Source organism: Maylandia zebra, linkage group LG9 (genome assembly GCF_041146795.1).
Source record: "Maylandia zebra isolate NMK-2024a linkage group LG9, Mzebra_GT3a, whole genome shotgun sequence".
Lineage (NCBI taxonomy): Eukaryota > Metazoa > Chordata > Actinopteri > Cichliformes > Cichlidae > Maylandia > Maylandia zebra.
In genome coordinates, this window is record NC_135175.1 from 22,775,097 (window position 1) to 22,795,849 (window position 20,753).

Genomic DNA, 20,753 nt, shown 5'->3' on the forward strand with positions numbered 1-20,753 from the left:
TAATACATGAATAGATGCAAGCAGTAAAACATTTTGTATCTTGCAATAGGTTTTGGTACAATGTGTCCCTTTTGGCCTTAATGTATTGTACCTGAAGCCTTATATGTCACAGTGATGTCTTTGGTAAGACCCTATAATTATTTTGAATAAATGCATGTGCACTTAATTTTGCATAAACACAGCCTTAAATCAGCTACAGATAATGATTCTTCAGACATGTGTTTTACTTAATGGTCCAAGTTTTCCTTCCTCAAAACACTGTTGGATATGCATTGTATGTAACAAACGTTAAAATATATATATATAAAATTCATAATGTAAACAATGTATATTTAAAAACAAAGTGCTGGGATCTGACAGTCGTGTTAATCATCATCAGGAGAGTTCACATTCTAATGTTTCTTCTTCTGCACGTTCTCACTAACGCCCTTTTGTACTGGGTGTTTAGCATGATTCACACGGAACAATTTGAATGCCTAGATTGAAAAACTAACATTTCAAATGTGAATATAATAATATAACCTGTTGTACCATACAAAGTTGGTCATAATTAAGCATGTTTTTTATGGCTGGAGTGACTTCATACCCACAAATAAATCTAGGCTAAGCTGAAATTTGAGTTTAGTGTAGTGTAGACCTGAGTTTAAAGCCTGTTAAAGAACTGATTTCTGAAGTGTATTACACATGACTGCATGCAAAACACCACTGGCAGATATGCAGGTTTTAAACATGAATACTGTAAAGTTCACATTCCTTTTGGCAGGTACAGTATGTACCTTCACCCACATGTGATGCATGTGATGACTAAATTTTAAATTAGTTTTGGTGAAATCAAAGGATTTCAGTAACACTGTATAATAGTTAGAGCTGTCCAAACAGCCATTACTAATCAGCTGCAACCCTAAGCAGGGTCACCTCTGAGCATGTGGGAGGGGAGCAGGTCCTCTCACACTAAATGCGTCTCCGCTGGAGGAATGGCGAGATGGGGCGTTACCACACACTAATGATGGCTCTGCCTCTTTGATCTCCATTGCACGCTTGTAAAGCTCTGCTGCCTTCTCGAAGTCACCCTCTTCATAGCTAGATTGAAATGTAAATTAAGAAATAAAATTTATAACGTAACCAATAACATATTATTCATAATTAAACTTTTGCTAAATCTCACTCACTAATGTACCTTAGCACAGCCAGGTTTTTGAGAGTCTCCCCAACCCGTGGATGAGAGCGACCCAAACTGTCCTCGTAGATTTTCAGTGCTCGTTCATAAAGGGGCAAGGCATCGCTGTGCTTCTTCTGCCAAAGACACAAAAGAAATCACAGTTAGTTTTGCTCTGCATAACCTAAAATGTTAACAGTCAGTGAGATGACAAATAAAAATTTATACAAATCATTTAAATTCACTGGTTCAATACAAGTTAAATATGCTTATTATAAGTAATTTACTTGCTAGCAGAGGTAACTGCCCTTGCCTGCCTTTATTTACGATTACTGTTTTACATACTCATTCTATGTGCATCATAATATGTCGAGGGGGGGAAGAAAATTGTACTTTACATTTATTAATGTGAGAGTAAAAATGTAAATATAACATTCGATAGGATCACAACATAGATAATAAACATAAAGTTCAAAAAATTTAACCAACTGTGTCTAAGATGCGGTACTCAAGAGTAGTACTCACATGCATTAGTAACTGTAAAAATCCCATATAAGTCATCATCTTTATTTATAAAGCACTTTAAAGCAACCACAGCTGATGCAAAGCGCTTTACAGTGTTACTAAATAATATAAATACTAATGATATAAATAAAAAACATAAAAAAGAAAAAGGCCAGGACAGGGGTTATATGCTCTCTTTTACGATTTCCTGTTATCAGTCGTCCAGCTGCAGATGTGAGAGCAATGACTGACTGACTGCCACATAAAGTGACATGCAGTAGTTCAGACGGGATGAAATAAAAGCATCGATCACTGTTTCAATGTGCTGTGTAGAAAGAACTGACTGACTCTTGCCAATCACCTTGATGTATAATGTATAAGAAGTACTTTAATTTTGTGAATAAATGTTCATAATAATCTATTTTGATTTACATTTTCCTTAATGTAATGTTTTGAAGTCGGATATAGCTATTTTTTCTTAAGTAAGATGATCCCTTTTTTTTATTGAGGTATGCAATTCTGCAGTGCGCAGTTGAGACAACAGAAGCAGGGTAAGTCTCACCAGTTGGCAGTAGATTACTGCCAGGTTGACCAGTGCGGTGGCTACACTGGGGTGCTTGGGGCCAAAACTTTTTTCCCTGATTTCCAGCGAGAGCTCATAAAGTGGAACAGCCTTCTCTAGTTTCCCCTGAACAAAACACATGAAGTGAAATCATTTGCCTGATTCAAGATAACATCAACAGAAAGTATCGTGTGAGTGCCATTTGTCTTACTCTGCGTTTATAGAGCATGGCGAGGTGTTTGAGTGTGTATGCCAGAGAAGGGTGGTCAGGAGACAAGGCTTTCTTGCGGATGTCTAGAGCCCTTTCATACATGTCCTCAGCTGCTTCATATTCTCTCCTTTCAGTGTGCAGTGCAGCCAGGTTGTTCAGTGACTGAGCACAGTCCGGGTGATCAGGACCGAGGACCCGCTGGCGCATCTCCAAAGAGCGGGTTAAAAACACCTTGGCTGCACTGGTGAGGGCAAAGAGAAGGATTTTAGTTGAGCTGATGGAATTAAAAAAAACACACACACATATTACTGATCATTTGAAGTACAGGTACTAGACTGGAACTATACACCGAGGGCATTGAGAATCTATAATATTATAAAGCAAAATCTGTGGACATGCTAGGTGCTGTTTCCTTACTCTAGGTTGTTCTGGAGGTAATAAAGAACACCCAGTTCATTTAAAGTTTTGGCACAGTCTGCAGAGTCTTTTCCTAGGGTCAGCTCTTCCAGCTGCAGGGCTCTGCGCCTCAACAAACTGAAGCCATACTGAAAGGAGGAGTAGATAAAAGACATCCAATATCTCTTATTAAAGGAGTATGACTAAGTGTGTAGGAATCTGAGAACGACACTCACCATATGACCTTTCTGTCGAGCAGTTTTCTGACGGATCTTCACAGACCTCTTCCTGAGTTTCTCTGCTTGTTCATACCTGAACAAAAGCACCAGATGTTAGCTCTTAAATGTGTTTCTTTAATTGAATCCTGACTTGTCAGAGTGTGATTTAGTCCTCTGAATTTTTTTAATAATCACAACAGCTGGTGTTTGTCTTTAATGAAGATATAGCCTGACTGAAACACCTGCAACTATTAACGGCAATTTCATAACATTAGCCCCAAGATAGTCCTGTTTACTTGTTTTGCTTCTGATAGAGCATGGCGAGTGACTCCAGTTCTCGAGCCACACTGGCATGCTCGGCGCCGTAGGCATTCTCGCTTATCTCAAGGGCTTGCTTGTACAGCTGCTCAGCATTTCCATACTTCTTCCATTGGACATAAACTCCAGCCAGCTGGTGCAGAGAGCGAGCTACACTGGGATGGTCTGGATCCAAGGCTGTCTCTCTAATCTCAAGAGACCTTTGTAAAGGTGCTACAGCCTAAACAAATAAAAAATAAACAGAATCAGACATATACACAATTACCATGAGCTCATTCTTAGCAGGAAAAAAAAGGACTAGACTTCTTCAGACAATGTAGGCAAAATTTAAGCCTTTTAAGACTAGGCAGGAAAAGATGTGTGGTGAGGAATAAACATAGTGTTTTTAATATTACAACCATTCACCCTACCTGACTAGGGAGGCCCAGATCTTTGAGGAAACGTCCCAAAGTCTCATACAGATTTGCGAGCCTGGTCATGCTGTCTTCACTCTCGCAGCTCTTCTCGTAGCGCTTCAGAGAGTCAAAATACTCGGTGGCCATGGAGCTTTTGTCTTTGCCGACATACTGCCAGTAGGCCAAGAGCTCAGAGAAATGACCCCTAAAAAACAAAACACACATCTTTGGCAAAGTAGCTGAAGAAATGCATCAGGCTTTGTGACAACGCCTCGTATGTATGCATGCTTTCAGGCAACACTAACATGTACCTCTTGTAGAGATTTTGAGAGACAAACAAGTTCAAGAGGCTGAGCTGCAGTTTAGGTTTGTCCTCCTCCTGCTGGAGCAGCCAGGGAAGTTCATCTGCGACACGCCACGTCACTCGATCCTGGCTAAAAACACACACACATATAGATTGATATGAGTTGTTCTGACAGAGCCGTGTGATTTGTGTGGATCTCTGCAGGACCTGAGTTGCTGGTTGAAGTAATGAATTAGTTTCTCTCTATAAGTGGTGGAGCTACTTCCTCCAGTCAGAAACTCTAGCCTCACAGCTTCCCAAGCCTGTCAGAAAAACAGAAAGATGAAAAATGCTAAATTGCAGCCTAATTCTATTATGCATTTTGTTTTTATTGATGCTGTTGTATCATTTTACCGACTAAGAAGCCTAATTACCTGTAGATGTTGAAACCTGATGAGTCCACAACGGAGTGTTACAATGCAGAGTCTGTTCAAGAGGTACAGCAGAGAGGACAGGACAGGCAACTCTACCTCTGGGAAAAGATCTAGTACCTCTGATTCACTCACTCCATTATGGCTGGCACATACAAGGCCCAGTATCTAAAGGCAGACAAAGAACAATCACCTATTCCTCTGCTACACATTGGAAAAAAACATCAAATAAAGAAAAATTTTCACATTCACATCAAAACCAGAAAGGGTATGTGTTTCTCTGATGCCAAATTAAATTACACACATATTTCAAACTAAAAGCAATAAGGACGGGAAAATCTGTGTTTAAGTCACCTCTCTCATAATGTGGCGCTCTCTGTCCGTGCAGAGAGAGTTCAATGTCATTTTGAGTGCCAGGCGGTAAAGTGACATGGTGTCCTGACACTGCAGACACTGCTCCAGGCTCTTCTCCAGCAACCCACAGGATCTACTGTTAGGAAGCAGCAAAACAAAACAAACAAAATCGAAGTTATTCAAAAAGAAAAAAAAAGGTTACTATTTTGTGAAGCGAACAATTAAAATTAAAATAATTTAAAAGGGTCAAACAGGCTGTCCAACTCTGCAGAGGATACATGCTGGATTTGAAGGTTTTTATTTTTTTCATTCATTTACTTCTTTTTTTTTTTTTTTTTAATAATGTATTTATAATTGTGAAAGCAGAGGTGGCGAACCTGGTAATCATCCTTGCCAGCAGTGTGACATATAATGCATTGCATGTCGATGCACAGCGACAGTGCCTTTCCAGCTTCTTCTCCTGAAACAAAATACACACATTCCGGTATCACAATCTTTAAAAAACAAACAAACATACTGCTGCTAAGGATTTTTAAATGTCTTTGAAGGACCTTGTGAAGGGGTCACAACTGACCTGATCCCTAGTAAGTTTGAGATCCATGCTCTGGCACTCTGCATTGACTATACTCCTGACCTCTCTGGGACTCAGTGGGTCTAAGTGGAGTGTGGGCCACAACCTAAACACACAAAGTCGCAGAAAAGCATATGAATAGCCATTTTGACCAATACTGGGATACTGGGAATTCACCGATTGTGTATTACCTCCAAGCCTGAGGACAAGTCTCTACATTGACAGACACCACCACTCTGACATTGACAGGCAGAGGGTCAATTAGCCACTTCATGTGTTTTTCTGCTTGCTAGAGCAAAAGGGGACAAACAGTAGTACAGACAAAAATATACAGCAGAGAGTAAACCCAGCTGAGTTGAATTTTGAATTTTATATAGTTGTAGAGGCTGTTAACCTGTATTTGGTCAATGGAGTCAATGATGATGATAATGTTTCCTTGATGGCGCGCTGACAGTCTTTCAAGCCAGCGGGGAAACTCTTCTAAGATCTTACTGGGCTCCATGGATAAGCCGGAAATGGACCAGAAGTGCTGCAGCAGCTGTTTGAAAACAGACAGAAATAAAAACTGTTTCTTTCAGTAGTTTAATAATGCAGAGTCATCAGTGTAAGAAAGCATTAACAAGAAGCAATCAGAGATATCCCTTACTTTAACTGTGAGGCGTTTGATAATGAGAACTGGCTCTGAGCTTGTTGAAAGTGGCCGACCAACAAAATGATACAGAAACAAGGTGTTGGGGGATTGTTTCTGCTGGAGCTCGATCCTGAAGAGAATTCAAGACTAATTAGCAAAGCAGGCAAAGCATGCAAAAGGTCCAGAATATTCCAGATCATTAAAAAGAACATACTTGTCCATTTAATATATAATATAAAACAAGATTCTTTTTCCCAAGGGTGCAAGAGTGTTGGCCTGAAGTGATTGGAGAGTTCAATTCAATTCAGTTTTATTTATATTTCGCCAAATCACAACAACAGTTTCTTCAAGGCGCTTTATATTGTAAGGTAAAGACCCTACAACAATACAAAGAAAACAGAGAAGGTTGAACGGTTATAATTACTTTGTAACATTTCTAAATGTACTGCTTAAAAGTTTGGAAACCTATTAAAGACTTACAACAGTTTTATTTAAGAGGAATTCATGACGGATACGTTATAATTAACTGAAGAAATTAGTTCTTACCATTTGGAGAGTAAAAGAGATTTTCCTGAGCCTGGACCCCCAGATACCAGGAGAGGTGGTGTTGGAGGGGGAGCAGCTATCATGTCATTCAAACGATCTATATACTGAGGTCATTGATGCATCACAGCATTAGTAATATCAATGAAAAGTAGGATTTGAAGACAAAATCAAAAGATTGAAGGGATCAGTAAGAACTGAAGTACCTTCTGGAAGCTTAATTGTGAGGTGGTGCCGCTACAAGCCTGTTGATAGGCCTCGATCTGCTCCTGCTCATCATGTAGGTCCCACAGCACATCTCCCGAGTCTTCTTCGCACCCCTCGTCCATCCCAGAGTCCTTAGACTCAACGTCTGCTACTTCAAGACACAGCAACTCCTGGATGAAGCAGGAAAGAAAAAAAAATCAGACAAAAAAAGGTTTCAGTTTTAATTCTTATACCACAGACTTTAAGCTTTGTGAATTGATAAAAATAAGGATGTTAAAAGACAGTCTGTACCTGCTTGATGATTTTCTCTAGCTGAGCATAAATCAGACTGGCCCCCTCCTCTGCAGAGCCACTATGATCCACTACCTAGTAATGTTCAAAACAGGTTTGGGACAGACACAGTATTAGATTGCATTTAAAGACAATAAACAGAAAAATATCAGCTTTTTCTCCACAGTTATTATTTTATTTATACTGATGCATTGCATGAAATGGGTTGAAACTAAAAAAAAAAATTTCTAAACTTATTAACCATATAAGTACCTTGATTTTAGCAGCCTTGTCTGCAGCATTGACCCGTTCGAGCAGTTGCCTGATGGGTCCATTTAAATTGTGATCTTCTTCGGTCCTAAGATACAGCACCAATGGACGGCCATCTGGATTCTTAACAAAAGCCTCTTCACAATCCTCCACCACAGAGCTACGGCAATGTATTATGCATGAATATTAAACACAAACCTTCGTTAATCTTTCGAGAAAAAAATAATTTGTGTGCAATCTTTATTATAAGGTTATCAATTTCCTAAACTCACCATACCTAGGGACAGTAGATTTGAGAAGAAGAACACACAGAGAACTCCTTTCAATCTCCTGCTTGCGCTCTACAGCGTATGAAGCCGCATTCTCCTCTGGGAAGAAGACATTAAGGTAGAAATGGCCTAGACTCTCACATATTCGCCGCAATACAGAGGTGTGTTTCTGCAATTAAAACATTAAGCACAGTTTTCCCAGACCTGATTAATAATAAGGTAGAAGGTTATAATAAGGTTAAAGGTATTTTTCACAAAAACTGCCATTTTAAACCCACAATCCCACACACAGATTTTCTCAAAGATAAAATCAAGTTTTGTTTTTTCTTTTAATTTGATTCAATTAAAATTCTATGAGTGGATCTGACTCAATGAAATACAAAATGTCCAAAATTAAAAAGAAAAAAAAAATCCAAATAATGATTTTACTGGCATATTTATCGAGTCATTCATTTTTATCTTAGCTTAGTTCAGCCTTTCATAATATAACGCTACAGTCCTATCACTGTGTTACTTTAAGCCATGTCCAAGAAACAGCCACGTAAAAGTGGGCAGCGTTATAGTGGTACAACAACATCACATGAAAACAGAATATTTACAGTTTTTACAGTGCTCATCTTACCGACCTTTATAAATATATCCAGCTCAGCTTTGGTCTCCTGGGTGAAGATCAAGTAGCAGCGGACTGTGTTGCTCCACAAGGCCTGGGGAACGTGAGGTGACACCTGCAACAGACTCGCCACAGCAGCATCCCAATCATCTGACAAAGACAGACACATATGGTAAAATATACAAGTCATGCCCATGAAGAGATTAGTGAATATGTGCTTCAAAAATACCTGCTTGCAAACAGAATGATGTTAATAAAAAAAATCACAATAACTAGGTCATCTAGAGGTCAGTTTCTCAGAAACACTCTCTTCCCTCTCAAAGTTTCCTTACCTCTGCTCACATTAGCAAAGGGCCCTTCCACATCTATTAAACTGTGTGCAAACTCTGGTCCTCTGAATGTTTGTTGCAATTGCATCATGCTGCCCATAGAGGGCTCACTTCCCAGCACACCGCCAGTCCAGTACTCGCACTGTGTTCCTGTAGCTGAAGACATTTAATAAATCACTGTGGTGTTTTATCATCATATTTGCTGGACAGGAAAACTTATGCAGAACCGATTGATGGCTTAATAACAAAAAGTCCCCAATAGTGTGAATTTTTGTCTTACCAGTGACAGTGGTTTGGTTGTCATCGGAATCTGAGTCATTTGGGTCATAAACCTGGATTCCCTGAGCCTGTAACTGTTGAAGTTTGGCTTCCAAGTCCCTTTTAGCCCGCAGGAGATCCTGTATCTCCTTTTCTTTTGTCTCCCGGAAAATCTGGTGGTGATTTTGCCAAAAGGTTAAAGCTGCAAATGTGAATACTAGAAAGAATGCAATGCCACAATCGTTCTCAAACTGTGAGGCACAGAGCTGTGTCAGGGCTTGGACAACCAGAGCCAAAATTTTGGGTCAACTAAGATGAATGGATGTTATTGTACTTTTATCATACTTTGACTTTGACTTCAAATTTGATCATTTTATGCTTGTTTATTGTTGATGATTGTAAAAGAAAGACATGTGAGGTATTAGGGGGAACTTTCACCCTCTTGTGAAATGAGGCGTGATGCGGTGTACTAGTGCTGTGGGATACTGCAAATTTTAGTACAGATCCGATACCAAACAAACGCAGGGTCAGTATTTCTGATACTTTTAACCTATAAAGCCAGATTGTGTAGCGGAGAGCAATGTGTCAATAAATGTGTCAATAAATTTACAAATTCTATACAAACACATTTTAATGACCACTAAGATTTAGACATTTTCCATAGTGGGCACTGTTTGAGGATGTTTGATCACTAGTATCAATCTGATAACAATACCAACTTTGGTATTAATCTGCCTACGTCTATGATGTACCTTAAACTGACGTTTTACTTTGTCCCTGTCATGTTCAAATGTGGCAGCCCTCTCCATAGCTTGATATTTTGCCTCAAGAGCACTCTCTTTCTCTCTGAGGATCTTCTGGTAGGTCTTCTGCAGAGCCTGTGGTGACATTGAAAATAGCAGCATCCCACCGTCACATTAAATCATCCAAAGCCCACAACTTTTTCAGTGAAGTTAGAATAAGCCTTGTGCATTTTGTTCATTATCACCTGCAGCTCTGCTCTCAGCCTCTTGTTCTCCTCATCCAGCTTTGCTTCCTTCTTTTGCATGGATGAGATCTCGTTGTTCTTGCTGACACGGAAGATTTCGTACTCTTTACGGAGTCTTTCATACTCTGCAGCATACTCTAGATCCACAGATGCTGTGGATTTGAAACTGGCCCCAATCACACGAGGTCCTCGGCGGAAAGAGCTGCGCAGTAATCGGGCTTTGGGCTTCACCTCGACGGGTATCTCACAGGCTTCCCCGCCTTCACCCCCATACCCGTCCTCGATAACCTCCCCTGGGCTCACCATAGAGGATGCGGTGCCCATGGTGGCCAAATAAGTTGGAGAAAAAGAACTGCTCAACTTTTTTCGATGCTCATAGCTGCTCCTGTGTAATAAAAGACGGGGCGGGATGGAGTGTCAATTAAGGAAATCTTTTTTTGATGGTTTGTCACTGGCATTTCTGATCTTTAAGTTGTTTTTTTCCAGGCCGTCTCGTAAAACAACAACAAGCAAAAGGCTAAGCTCTTTCCACAAAAGCAACAGGTAGCATTAGAATTATTTGTATTTATTTATTCATGTATTTATTATTAAGAACTGAAAAAATGACAAAGCAACGCGTTTGCAGTTACTATCGAAATGGGTTTAAGCATACCCGACTAATAGCAACAAATCCAGATGAACTTAGTTAGCTTCGTTAACATTAAGTTTTGGAGCGGTTCAACACCCTAACTGCGTCATTTATTAATGTAAAAACTAAAGCAACGGCACAGTAAAGTGTTTTAGCTGAGAAGAAAACTGCCTACACGCCCAAGTTTGGCAAATGAAGGTTAAACAAATAGCTACACTCACGGTCCGCTCCCCTCACAGCTTCTTCCTGGCTGCCTTGGTAACAAGGAGAAAATACGGGTACCCGCACAAGTCAAAAACAACAGAAGTTTATTCCCCTCAAAGGTATGGGAATTACCCCATCTCTCGGTAATCAAAGAATTGCGTTTCATGATGTAATAAAATCTGCCCCAACACGTAGTGCTTAAAACATTGTTATTTTTATCATCATCGTCATCTTCTTTGAGCTGCTCCCTTTAGGAGTCGCCACAGTGGATCATCTGCCTCCAGCTCACCCTATAGTTTGCATCCTCCTCTCTCACACTAACCTTCTACAGGTCCTGCTTCTCCACGTCCACGAATCTTCTTTGTGGTCTTCCTCTTTTCCTCTTGCCTGGCACTCCCATATTCACCCCGTACCCAGGAAATACATCATCTATGCCTCCTCTGCGCATTTCACTTTGACTGACCAGGTCAAAGTAGGTCTCACTACCATCTTGTAAACCTTTCTGAAACAAATTACAACATTTTACTTCATGTAATAGGTTTACTTTATAGTCTACATCATCAGGTCTGCTCTTTTAAAAACTGTGTTAAAACTACTCTATCAGTTGGTTCAATGTTCTACTTGTGTCAAATATCAAATAAGGTATTTATATTGTTTATTTTACTATGACATAATCTACAATCACAAAACCAACTGTTCTGTGTGTTTGTCACCATCAAGTGGTCGATTTGATCTGCTGCAAACTTCTTCAATCTTAGACAAATACTCTGAAGAAAGTTACGAGCAAACTATTTAATATTCAGATGATTAATTTTATTTTCAAAATAAGCGATAATTAGGTGCTAAAGCTTCTAAATGAGGTACACTTTTTGTAAAGTGGACAAAACCCCCAACAACACACAGAGAACCTTCAACTTCCTGACACAAAGAAACCAAACCTGTAAAATAGCGTTTCACCTGGGAGGCCTGAGCAGTTGTGCTGCATATTTTACACTACTGAGGCCATTATAAACACACCATTTAGATTTCTGAAAATGTGCACATTCTTCTTCTTGTTTTGATCCCAACAACATCACAAAAGCTAAAACAGTGGCATGCTTATCACGTTGTTGCATCATCTATTTTTAGCAACATTTTGTAGGTGTTAAGGCACTGAAAGCACCACACTATCTATATCCTTAACCCTCTGTCTCATTTTATAATGTACCACGTGGCTCCACTAGGTAACGCATTTAGACTGCAGAAAGGAAACTTTAGCAGTCCACAGTTCTACTGCTGAATAATGCAGTTGCCTAATAACGCTTCTGCATCTGATGTGGATTTAACCTCTTGGCATTCTTACCAGACCCCCCCCCCCCACACACACACACACACACACACACTCACACTATTTCTTAACAATGAAATGTGATTATTAAAGTATGGTTTTTTTGTCATGAAAACCAGGATTCTTTATTCAAACTTTGAACTCTGGAACCAAAATAGACTGCAAGAGGCAACAATTGTTTTTACTTCCGCTGAGGTCACAGACTTTCAGTTACCTTTTGTGAGACAAATAAAGTATCGTAAAGCAGAAGCTTAGATGTTTCACTCCTTTGGGGATAAGATTTCTGAGTAATTCAGAGAATAAAAATTAAAAATAGAATAAAATAAAAACAGAATTTCAAAAAATGTAAATAAATTTTAAAAAATGTCTCAGTCTTCAGTGCCAGAAAGCTAACAGGTCCCAAACTGACAAATTATCTTTGACCTATTATAGTTCCCTAAACAAGTACTGGCTAATTCTGACAATTTCAAAGTCGATGAATCAGGGGAAGTGCAGTTTGTCTGATTTGCGGTTAGGTGCTATAGGAACCACGCTGATGTTTTTAACATGGTTAGCATTACCTCCATTTTTTCCCCCGTTTGCATTTTTTATATGACATCTTCCCTATTTTTACAGAACAGCTTAAGAAATGTTTTCCTGTATAGACGATTCAAAAAGAAATACATGACAGGATCCAGTATACCACTGATACAGGTGAGTGCAGATGTTATCTGATTGGCTTTTCTCAGCCCCTCAGTAATATTTCCAAAGCTCTGCTGTTGAATGTAGATTATTCTGCACACATGGTAGGGCACAAATGCGAACAGGAAGTTCATCACAATAAGTATAATCATTTTTATAGCTTTGTCTTTCACCGGTCGTTCTTCATTTTGCTGCACTGTTCTTAGTTTCAGCAGGATCAGTATGTATGAAACCACTATAGTGACGAGGGGAATTGCAAATGCCACAATAGTGGAAATTAAAGCTGTTGGATTTGTCTTTTCTAAGTACAGTTTGTTACAAATGCCAGATGAGTTGGTTTGTTTTCTTCCAGAAAAGAGTGTAGGACTCATGCAAACAATAACTATCACCCACAGTATGCCAACCGCTACATTTGCATACAAAGGCTTCCTGAATGATTGTGACTTTAAAGGTATAACCACAGCCAGGAGCCTGTCCAGGCTGATGAAACTCATCAAGTAGAGGCTGCAGTACATGTTTAGATAGAACAAGAAGCCTAACAGCTGACAGATGATGTGTCCAAAGGGCCAGTGGTTATCAGATAGGTGGTAAATTATGCGCATGGGTAAGACGAGGACATAAGATATGTCGGCTACAGAGAGGTTTCTCAGGAAGACTCTTGATGGAGATGTGCTTTTCTGGTGAAAGAAGGCCCACAGAGCCAAGATGTTCCCAGGCACTGCGATGATGAAAATCAGGATGTAAAAAATGGAAAGAGAATAATTCCACAGAGCTCCAGAAGTGCCATAGAAGCTCTCTCCCTCCTCCCCGGAAACATTCATAGTTGTTGCGCAGAGGATCGGCCTGGTCCAGCACAAATTAGACACAAACAGCCTGTTATAACGATTGACAGCCACATGATAGCCTTCGTTCACTCACATGATGTTTTAGTGACTTTTTAAATTATCATAATGAAACTAAGAATGCAAATAGAAAAATGTGACATAACGTTATAAAATCATATGCAGAATCATGTGTGTATTACACATTAGAAAGAGGAACTACTCTTGCGGAACGTCAGTGTAACAAGCAAGCAGGATTACATTTTCATTAACATCAACAAAAGAATAATTACATTCAAGAGGTACTTTTTTTGCTAGTATAGCATATAAAAATGCTATATAGTAGAACTAACATATCCCTGTGTATGTGTCTGTGTGTACATACGTAAAAGGTAAAATCAACCAGAACATGAAAAAAGTCAACCAATCATAAACTATAACAATCTAATTAAATGTATACTGATAATGATACTGCCTTTAAAACCCAGTTAGCGACTTTGTAACTTCATTTGCCAAAGACACTTTGCTCTGTTGCAGAAAAATTCATTTGCATGTTCACTTAAACAATAAAGTGTACCAAACATGGCTACATGACTAAGTACAAAATTATTAGAGCTTATATGTTAGTGAATTACCTAAATGTTTGATAGTTTAATCCAAATGTAGGGTAACTCCAAACTGACAATAATCATAAATCATCTCCTTACCTGTAACAGTAATGCAGAGCCGTGTTTTGCCACCAGTCGAATAGCAATGATGTGTGCACAGGATACGGGCGAAGAAGAAGTGAGAAGTTGCATATCTAGTTTTGTATTTACACACAACTACCATCTGTGAATCAGCCCAATAGGAAACCACAAAGAACTTGAAAAAGCCACGGAAGCCTGATGCACTACAAGCATGCAAGTCTTTATTACTACTCCAACACACTTTTGTCTTTATTACATAGTTTCTTTATAGCATGATTTAAAGCTTTACAAAAAAAATGAGAGAAAATCAAATATTTACAAAATCTATCTGTGCAAACGTCGTCTTTTACACCACTCTCCTAAAGTAATCAAAAGGCATGCATACAAATAAACTTTGGTATGTTAACAAAACTACTTTTTTTCTTAGTAGAAGCTTTTATGTACACGTGGTAGAACAGGTTTATCACTTTGACTTAAGTACATTTAAACAACAATACATGTTAACTTAACAAACCAAAACCAGCAGTGCAAACACTGAGGTCAACACTTCGGCCATCCACACAGATTGCATGTAAATTCCCCTAAAAGGTCATGACTGAGTTAGGCTTGAAGTGAGTCATTATACAACAACTTTGGCAAATAGGCACAATAAAATGAAAACTTTTATTATTTAGTATACCTGTTGTAAATCTGTAAAATAAACCGGCAGTTCAAATGGGTGGAAACATGAGAAAATACTCTTAAAAAACTAAAGTTACTAATGAGTTTAAAATGTCTGTATACATCGTGTATACATTCAGAAAAAGGCATTTACAAGGGCAGCGTCGAATGTCCGGCAACATAGGAAATATAGAAGATTAAATATACTACGGTTATTCAATCTCTTGTTTCAAAAAAATATAACACAATTTTTTTTTACATGATATTTTGTGATTGTACATCAACTCTCTATTCCCTACTCATAGCTACAGCAAGAAAATACATTTTTGAACACCATGAAAGCCTTCCACTTCAGCTACAAAGTGGCAACACTAAATCGTTTATAGTTACATTGCAAAATATTCTGTCATCTGGAACGCCTTCAAGAGAGAATCGATATCCAAGTAAGCATGATCCAAAATGTGAAAATGAAGATAAAAGTAGCAGTGTGTGAATGCCAGTGTCAAAGGAAAAACATGATTTGAGTCCATCACTTAATACTTTTACAAAAAAAAAAAAAAACTTTAATAAAAAGAAAATGAACAACAATCCAAAACCAATATAAAATATGATCAGGTCTACCTGCTATGCTGTAAAAGCCAGAGGGGTGATAATGGGGCTAAGTAGTGTCCTTAGCTGCTGTGGCTGTTGGGATGGAGGATTTGCCGCTGCTGCCGTTGTGGGACCTGTAGCTGGTGAAGCTGGGGGTGTGTATGGTGCGGATGCTCTTTCCACCTGGGCCCAAAGGTGTGGGCGACAGAGGGGAGGGGGAAGAGGATGAGGAGGAGGAGGAGAATGAAGAGGAGGAGGAGTGGACTCGACCATTCTGCGAGGAAAACGAGAGAGCTTTACCTGTGTGCTGTGAGGGTGTGGGAAGTTTGAGGGATCCGTTTGACAGGGAGGGGATATGGGTGGAAGGTAGGGAGCTGGAACGAGGTGGGTGAGAGGACAGAATGGAGGACTTTGTCACAAAGGAGGAAGAGGAAGAAGGGTTAATGGGGTTAGTAGCATCTGAATTCTGTGTGGACTGGGAGCTGCCTTTAGTAGAGCTAGGATAAAAAGCAGGGATTTTAGAGATGGGTATAGTAGGGGAAGTCGTTTTATGATCCCCTCCCACTCTTTTAGCACTTCCGTTAGCCTGTAAACAGAGATGCCAAAACAGATACTTGTTGTCAAAAAAAGAAAACTGGTAAAATAATACAATTAAAAAAGGCAAGACAATGTTAAACAAAACTACAAGTTAATTACATGGACAGACACTATGACTACACAAGCATTAATATAACTAAGACAGAACTAAAAGACACCAAAAAACAAAACAAAAAAAACCAATAAAAATACCCAGATACAAAAGCTGTCTTTTTTTTTTACTGGGTTGCACAAAAGGTGAGAAACTGAACTGACAGACATGTTACCAAGAAACAGAACCAGGCAAAGGTTAGACAGTGCAATGGCAGACAGGATGGGTCTCTCTACAGAGTGGCTGTTTGTTAGAGGGATTGTTAGGCCTTGGGAAGAGTGTTGGAGACATTTCAGAGAATAGATACGCGTAAGAGGTCCGGAGAGAATTAGGTAATAGGGTTAGGTGTTTGAAGAGTGATAGCAGATAGGGGAAAATGTGGGCCAGTGTTCCAGTGAAAGTGACGATGCAAGGTGGGTGGGTTATGCCGAAGTCTTGACGGTAAGAGAATGTATCACCTTGGGGTTAAGTAAGCTGTGCAGTGATGTTGGGTTTGAGCAGAGGTGCATTGTGAGAAGGGAGGAGCATAGCCAAAAAATGTTTTTAAAAAGTCAGATAAGTTTGTATCAAACATAGCCATAAGCATCTTAGGGCTTGGCAACACTGTTTAGGAACTCAGCTGTGATGGGAATTGGAGATGTGATGACAACTCAGATGATGACAGGATAGGATTCCGTTTGTCTCCGCCTTTTTTCCTTCTTTTTTTTTTTTTAGCCACCAACACAGTGAAAACCATGAGCAGTGTGGACATGCAGAAGCATACAGTACAGTGATGTTATGGGGATAACAGTCAAGAGTCAAACATGCCTTCGTGTCAGAGCAGACTCGAGAGAAACGTGAACAGATCCACAGTCGCCACTATCGTGACTTTTTTTTTTCCACAACACTTGAAACCTCACAGCTTTGGAAGTCTTCCCACCCCCACCCTCCCTCATATGCCACATGCTTTCGATTCCCTATATTTGTTCCCTGTAGTCTCTGTTAAGACCCTACAGTAAAACTACCTGTCGGAACTGCCTCTGAGCGTCCTGCAGTTTTTGCTGTTTTCCTGCTTTGTCAGTTGTACCCGGTGACTGCCTGGACTTCGCAGACAAAGGGACGGGCATCCGACTAGTAGGGGAAGCGACACTGGTATTCTGCAGGGGATCCAAATGAAAAACAAAACAGAAAATAAAAAAAAAGATAGAAAAAACACACCAAATAGGAAGTATGAAAAGTCGAGGCACTAACAGGTTTAAAACACCCCAAAAAAATCCCCGTTCATTCAATACGTCAACAATCAACGCCAGTGAAAGATCATGCACCCAGTGGGACCACAAAGCCATTAAACACAAGGCATGCAGTCAAGAACAAGGATAATTAGAGCTTGATCATCATGACAGTGTCTCTGATGATGAGTGTGCCACTTGCTGAAAACCTCTTGAGTTTTAGCAATAAACTGAAGAAGAAAGATGGTAGCCAGGAACCAAAAAAAATGCCACACCCAATCATGTCACCATGATTTTGTACTGAAGAGGGGAGTCATTTCCATTTCCAAGCACCTGTGGGGGGAGGGGATTAATGATTTTGTAATTTCAGTGGTTAAGGTGGGAGTGGAGGTAAGTTAGAAAACTGAAAGAGAAGAAACCCAAAGCCTCCGGGAACAACAAGAGCTAAAGAGAGACCTGTTGTACGGTGCTGGGGACACTGGGGACAGTGTTGGTGTTGGTGGTGGTAGAAGGGTTGATTACAGGGCGTGGAAGGAGCTGAGGTTTAGGCTTCTTCTGCAGTGAATTTTTGCTAGGTACCTTAGGGCCAGACCCTTTGGAGGTAGGCAGAGAGGACGACCTCTTCAGCCCTACTCCGACTGAGCTTTTCCCATTCCCTGTATTTGCTTCCTCGGTGTTAACCGACTCATCAGGGGAGCGTGGTCCCATCTCACTAATCGTGGTCTCTAGCTGCTTGATGGTCTGCTCCAGGCTGTCTAGCGTCTTGTAGGTGTTCTTCCGAATCTCATCCGTCCTGCCGAGAGCTTCGGAGTTCTGCTTTTTCAGCGGGGCAGTGTCTGTTCCCCTGGGAGTATCTGCAAAGGATTTTGAGCGCGTAATCTCATATCTCTTCGCTTCTTTGTGCTGCCTGATTGTACCATCGGATTCTTCTTCATCTTCATACACAACCACCTGTAGCGTCTTCTTGCCTGACTTGGTGCCTGTGCGAATGGCCTGAGTCAGTGCTGCCAGCTGTTTCTTAGGGAACTTGAACTTGAACTTCTTCTTCCCATCCTTGGAGTCTCCATTTGAATCTAAGTTTACCCCGTTGTCTGTTAGTTCAGATATCGAAGAAGAGGATGAAGATGATAGGCTGGCATGATCTGTAGCTCCCTGTGAGCTGCTGATTTTTTTGCCACCAACCATCTCAGCCCCTTCTGCGATGACCGGCAGCCCACTACTTCTCTCTGTATCGGATTCCTCACTCTCCTCCTCAATGCGCTCTTCTGCAAGCATCCTCTCCAGTTCCTCCTCGCATTCAAAGATGGTAGAAAGGCGCTTGTAAGCTGAACGGATATCCATCGGCTCATCAAAGATGATGATGACAGGCTTCTTGTTGAAGCCGTTATCCTGCGGCACTGAAGGATCAGCTGTGGTGTTTCCTCGATTCGCTGCATTGCCTACAGTAACAGTCTGCACACTTCCTTTTTTGGCATTGACCAGTTCTTGGTACTCTCCACAAGACAGTGGCTGAACCTTGGTGTTGGTGATCATAAATGCAATGTTGTCTGGGGGTGGAGGTGCCTCTTCTCCAGGCAAGTCAGGACTGAGACTAGCACCCCCATCAAGATCATCAATAGTGTTTTTAGGTGGACTGCTGTTCTCGTCAGAAGTCTTTTTGGATGGAGCACCATACCGTTTAGGTGCTGCTTTAACAGCACCTGTTTTTGTGGTCGCCACTGGGTCAGTTACTATATTCTTACTAGACGAAACAGGCTCCTGGACGAGCTTACTTTTCTTTTCTGTATGAACTTTAAGGATTTTTCCCTTCTGCATTTCTGCACTGGTCTTCATGGATTCAGAGCGTTTAACATGCTTCTTTGGCAGTTTAAAAGCATTAAGTCCCACAGGTTTAGGTGATATAGGTGGGGGTGATTTGGGTGTTGGAGACAGTGGTGGCCGCTGCTGTTGTTGCTGCTGCTGGCTTGGAGAAATGTCATTAACATTGACATTTGACACCTGTGTCGGAGACTGTGGGGGCTCTCTGTGATGGTCGTTGGTGTCTTCCAGTCGCGATGGGGGTGGATGATCTTTGGGAATCTGGCCCGTCACATAATATATGACCTGTGATTGTGAAATTTAAAAATGTGTCAATGTTTCATAGCTTTCTAACGCTAGAGTATAAGTTAAACATATGTGATTATAGTATATGTAGTTAAAAGTCATACATACCCCTTGGCTCTGTCGAACAGTTGTATTCCCATTTTCGTCTGTGTCTGGATCTTTATCCTCTCGACTGGGCTCTGAGCTCTGCTAGGACAGTGTGTGGGGGAATAATATTACAGTGTAACTGGCGTGCCAGGCTGTGCTGGATTAACTGTGAAATCACATTTGGTTGCAGAACGATCTGCGGCGTCAAAACTACAAGATTGGTCAATTACCTTTCACAACTGCTTTTTTATACTGTTACAGTATTAAATCCTACATAAAAATGCACATAGTACAGAGTTTTGAAAAGCCAAAATAAAATATAATTCATGTTGATGGATGTATAAATATATAAATCACATAATATAAATATAAAACTGAATTAAATATTTTTTCTGTTTTTTATTTCACATATCGAGTTTTACATCATTATACTATATTTAAAAGCCAGCTGTAGACTCAGCATCTAAAAAGTGGAAAATGTGGAAGTGCCTTAAACCTGCATTCTTTCTAATGACCAGCAGGGGGAGACTGCTAAATTGTGACTGTTCAATAAAAGTCTGTGACATATTTATCTTATTTTTTAGTTAATTTATGACCTCATTAAACACATTAATGATGAGCTTAGTCTCATTTGGAACTTTTGAGTCTTTAATGGTGCATGCAGCTTATTTTGTAAATTGTTATATGTTTTAGGGTATGGTTAACCTTTAACCAACTTATCAACCTTTAATTGATAAGATGCTTTTTTTGGGTGGGGGGGGGGGGGGGGGACGACATCACAGAGCCTATGTACATCTTTAAATACAGTTTATGTTCCTAACTTGTTTCTCTTTTTTTCAGTGAAATAATTAAAATTTTTAAAATTTCAGCAAAACAGTAAACTTTAATGTAATGTACTATTTACTGTGATTGTAAGCTTAACCAAATAGCATACCTCCTATTTGTTTCTCTCAGAGAGCAGATACTTCCAGTTCATCTTTTCAAATCTAGTAAAAGTTGATGCACTTCACACACCTAGTCCTATTTGCTTTATCGTTTCGACTAAAAAAAGTAATACTCAACATGTATCAAATGATTGGTTAGGGAGGTGTAAAGCTGGGAAAAGCAAACTGAGATGAAGTTGTGCAAAGAGAAACGGAAAAGTCATTCCTCAGAAAAGTATAGGAGAGGAGAAGGAGCATGCAAAGTGGTCAGGCTGACCTCTAGTGAACCAAGTCTGCAAAAATAGATTGTGTCTACAGTGCATTTTACTGATGTTCTTTCAATTGTCAAAAATCTAGGGCATATCAAGC

General features: G+C 40.0%; 3 protein-coding genes across 24 annotated transcripts in view; all 3 read right to left on the bottom strand.

The window, feature by feature from the left end:
• Positions 1-37: 37 nt before the first annotated feature.
• On the bottom strand, positions 38-11,095 carry nphp3 (nephronophthisis 3). 3 transcript variants are annotated; one of them, XM_076888185.1, is made up of 28 exons: positions 10,929-11,095; positions 9,775-10,159; positions 9,539-9,664; positions 8,809-8,959; positions 8,532-8,684; positions 8,216-8,349; positions 7,598-7,758; positions 7,324-7,480; positions 7,072-7,146; positions 6,780-6,950; positions 6,577-6,680; positions 6,046-6,160; positions 5,794-5,937; positions 5,591-5,688; positions 5,403-5,505; positions 5,206-5,288; positions 4,829-4,964; positions 4,478-4,642; positions 4,272-4,366; positions 4,072-4,194; positions 3,776-3,965; positions 3,344-3,585; positions 3,066-3,141; positions 2,851-2,978; positions 2,434-2,674; positions 2,223-2,348; positions 1,178-1,293; positions 38-1,080 (listed from the first exon to the last, which is right to left on the bottom strand). In XM_076888185.1, the coding sequence occupies exons 2-28, from the start codon at positions 10,096-10,098 to the stop codon at positions 912-914; spliced, it is 3,906 nt and encodes a 1,301-aa protein (XP_076744300.1). In that variant the 5' UTR covers positions 10,099-10,159; positions 10,929-11,095; the 3' UTR covers positions 38-911. The 3 variants fall into 3 exon arrangements, with proteins under 3 accessions (XP_076744300.1, XP_012773349.1, XP_076744299.1); XM_012917895.3 differs by lacking the exon at positions 10,929-11,095 and adding an exon at positions 10,624-10,651; XM_076888184.1 differs by lacking the exon at positions 10,929-11,095 and adding an exon at positions 10,427-10,603.
• An 868-nt stretch (positions 11,096-11,963) lies between these two features.
• Positions 11,964-14,224, bottom strand: LOC101487239 (uracil nucleotide/cysteinyl leukotriene receptor). The gene is made up of 2 exons (XM_004546797.4): positions 14,143-14,224; positions 11,964-13,457 (listed from the first exon to the last, which is right to left on the bottom strand). The coding sequence occupies exon 2, from the start codon at positions 13,433-13,435 to the stop codon at positions 12,521-12,523; it is 915 nt and encodes a 304-aa protein (XP_004546854.1). The 5' UTR covers positions 13,436-13,457; positions 14,143-14,224; the 3' UTR covers positions 11,964-12,520.
• A 99-nt stretch (positions 14,225-14,323) lies between these two features.
• Positions 14,324-20,753, bottom strand: part of kiaa1217 (KIAA1217 ortholog) — a 129,636-nt gene continuing 123,206 nt past the window's right edge. For 11 of the 20 annotated variants that reach the window (XM_076888187.1, XM_004546799.6, XM_004546804.6 and 8 more), the window contains 4 exons: positions 19,483-19,563; positions 17,728-19,374; positions 17,068-17,199; positions 14,324-15,961 (listed from right to left, as the gene is read on the bottom strand). In XM_076888187.1, coding sequence (XP_076744302.1) covers positions 15,443-15,961; positions 17,068-17,199; positions 17,728-19,374; positions 19,483-19,563 — 2,379 coding nt within the window. In that variant the 3' untranslated portion in view covers positions 14,324-15,442. The remainder of the gene's footprint in view (positions 15,962-17,067; positions 17,200-17,727; positions 19,375-19,482; positions 19,564-20,753) is intronic. The other 9 variants (XM_023155510.3, XM_012917912.5, XM_023155512.3 and 6 more) reach the window with 5 other exon arrangements.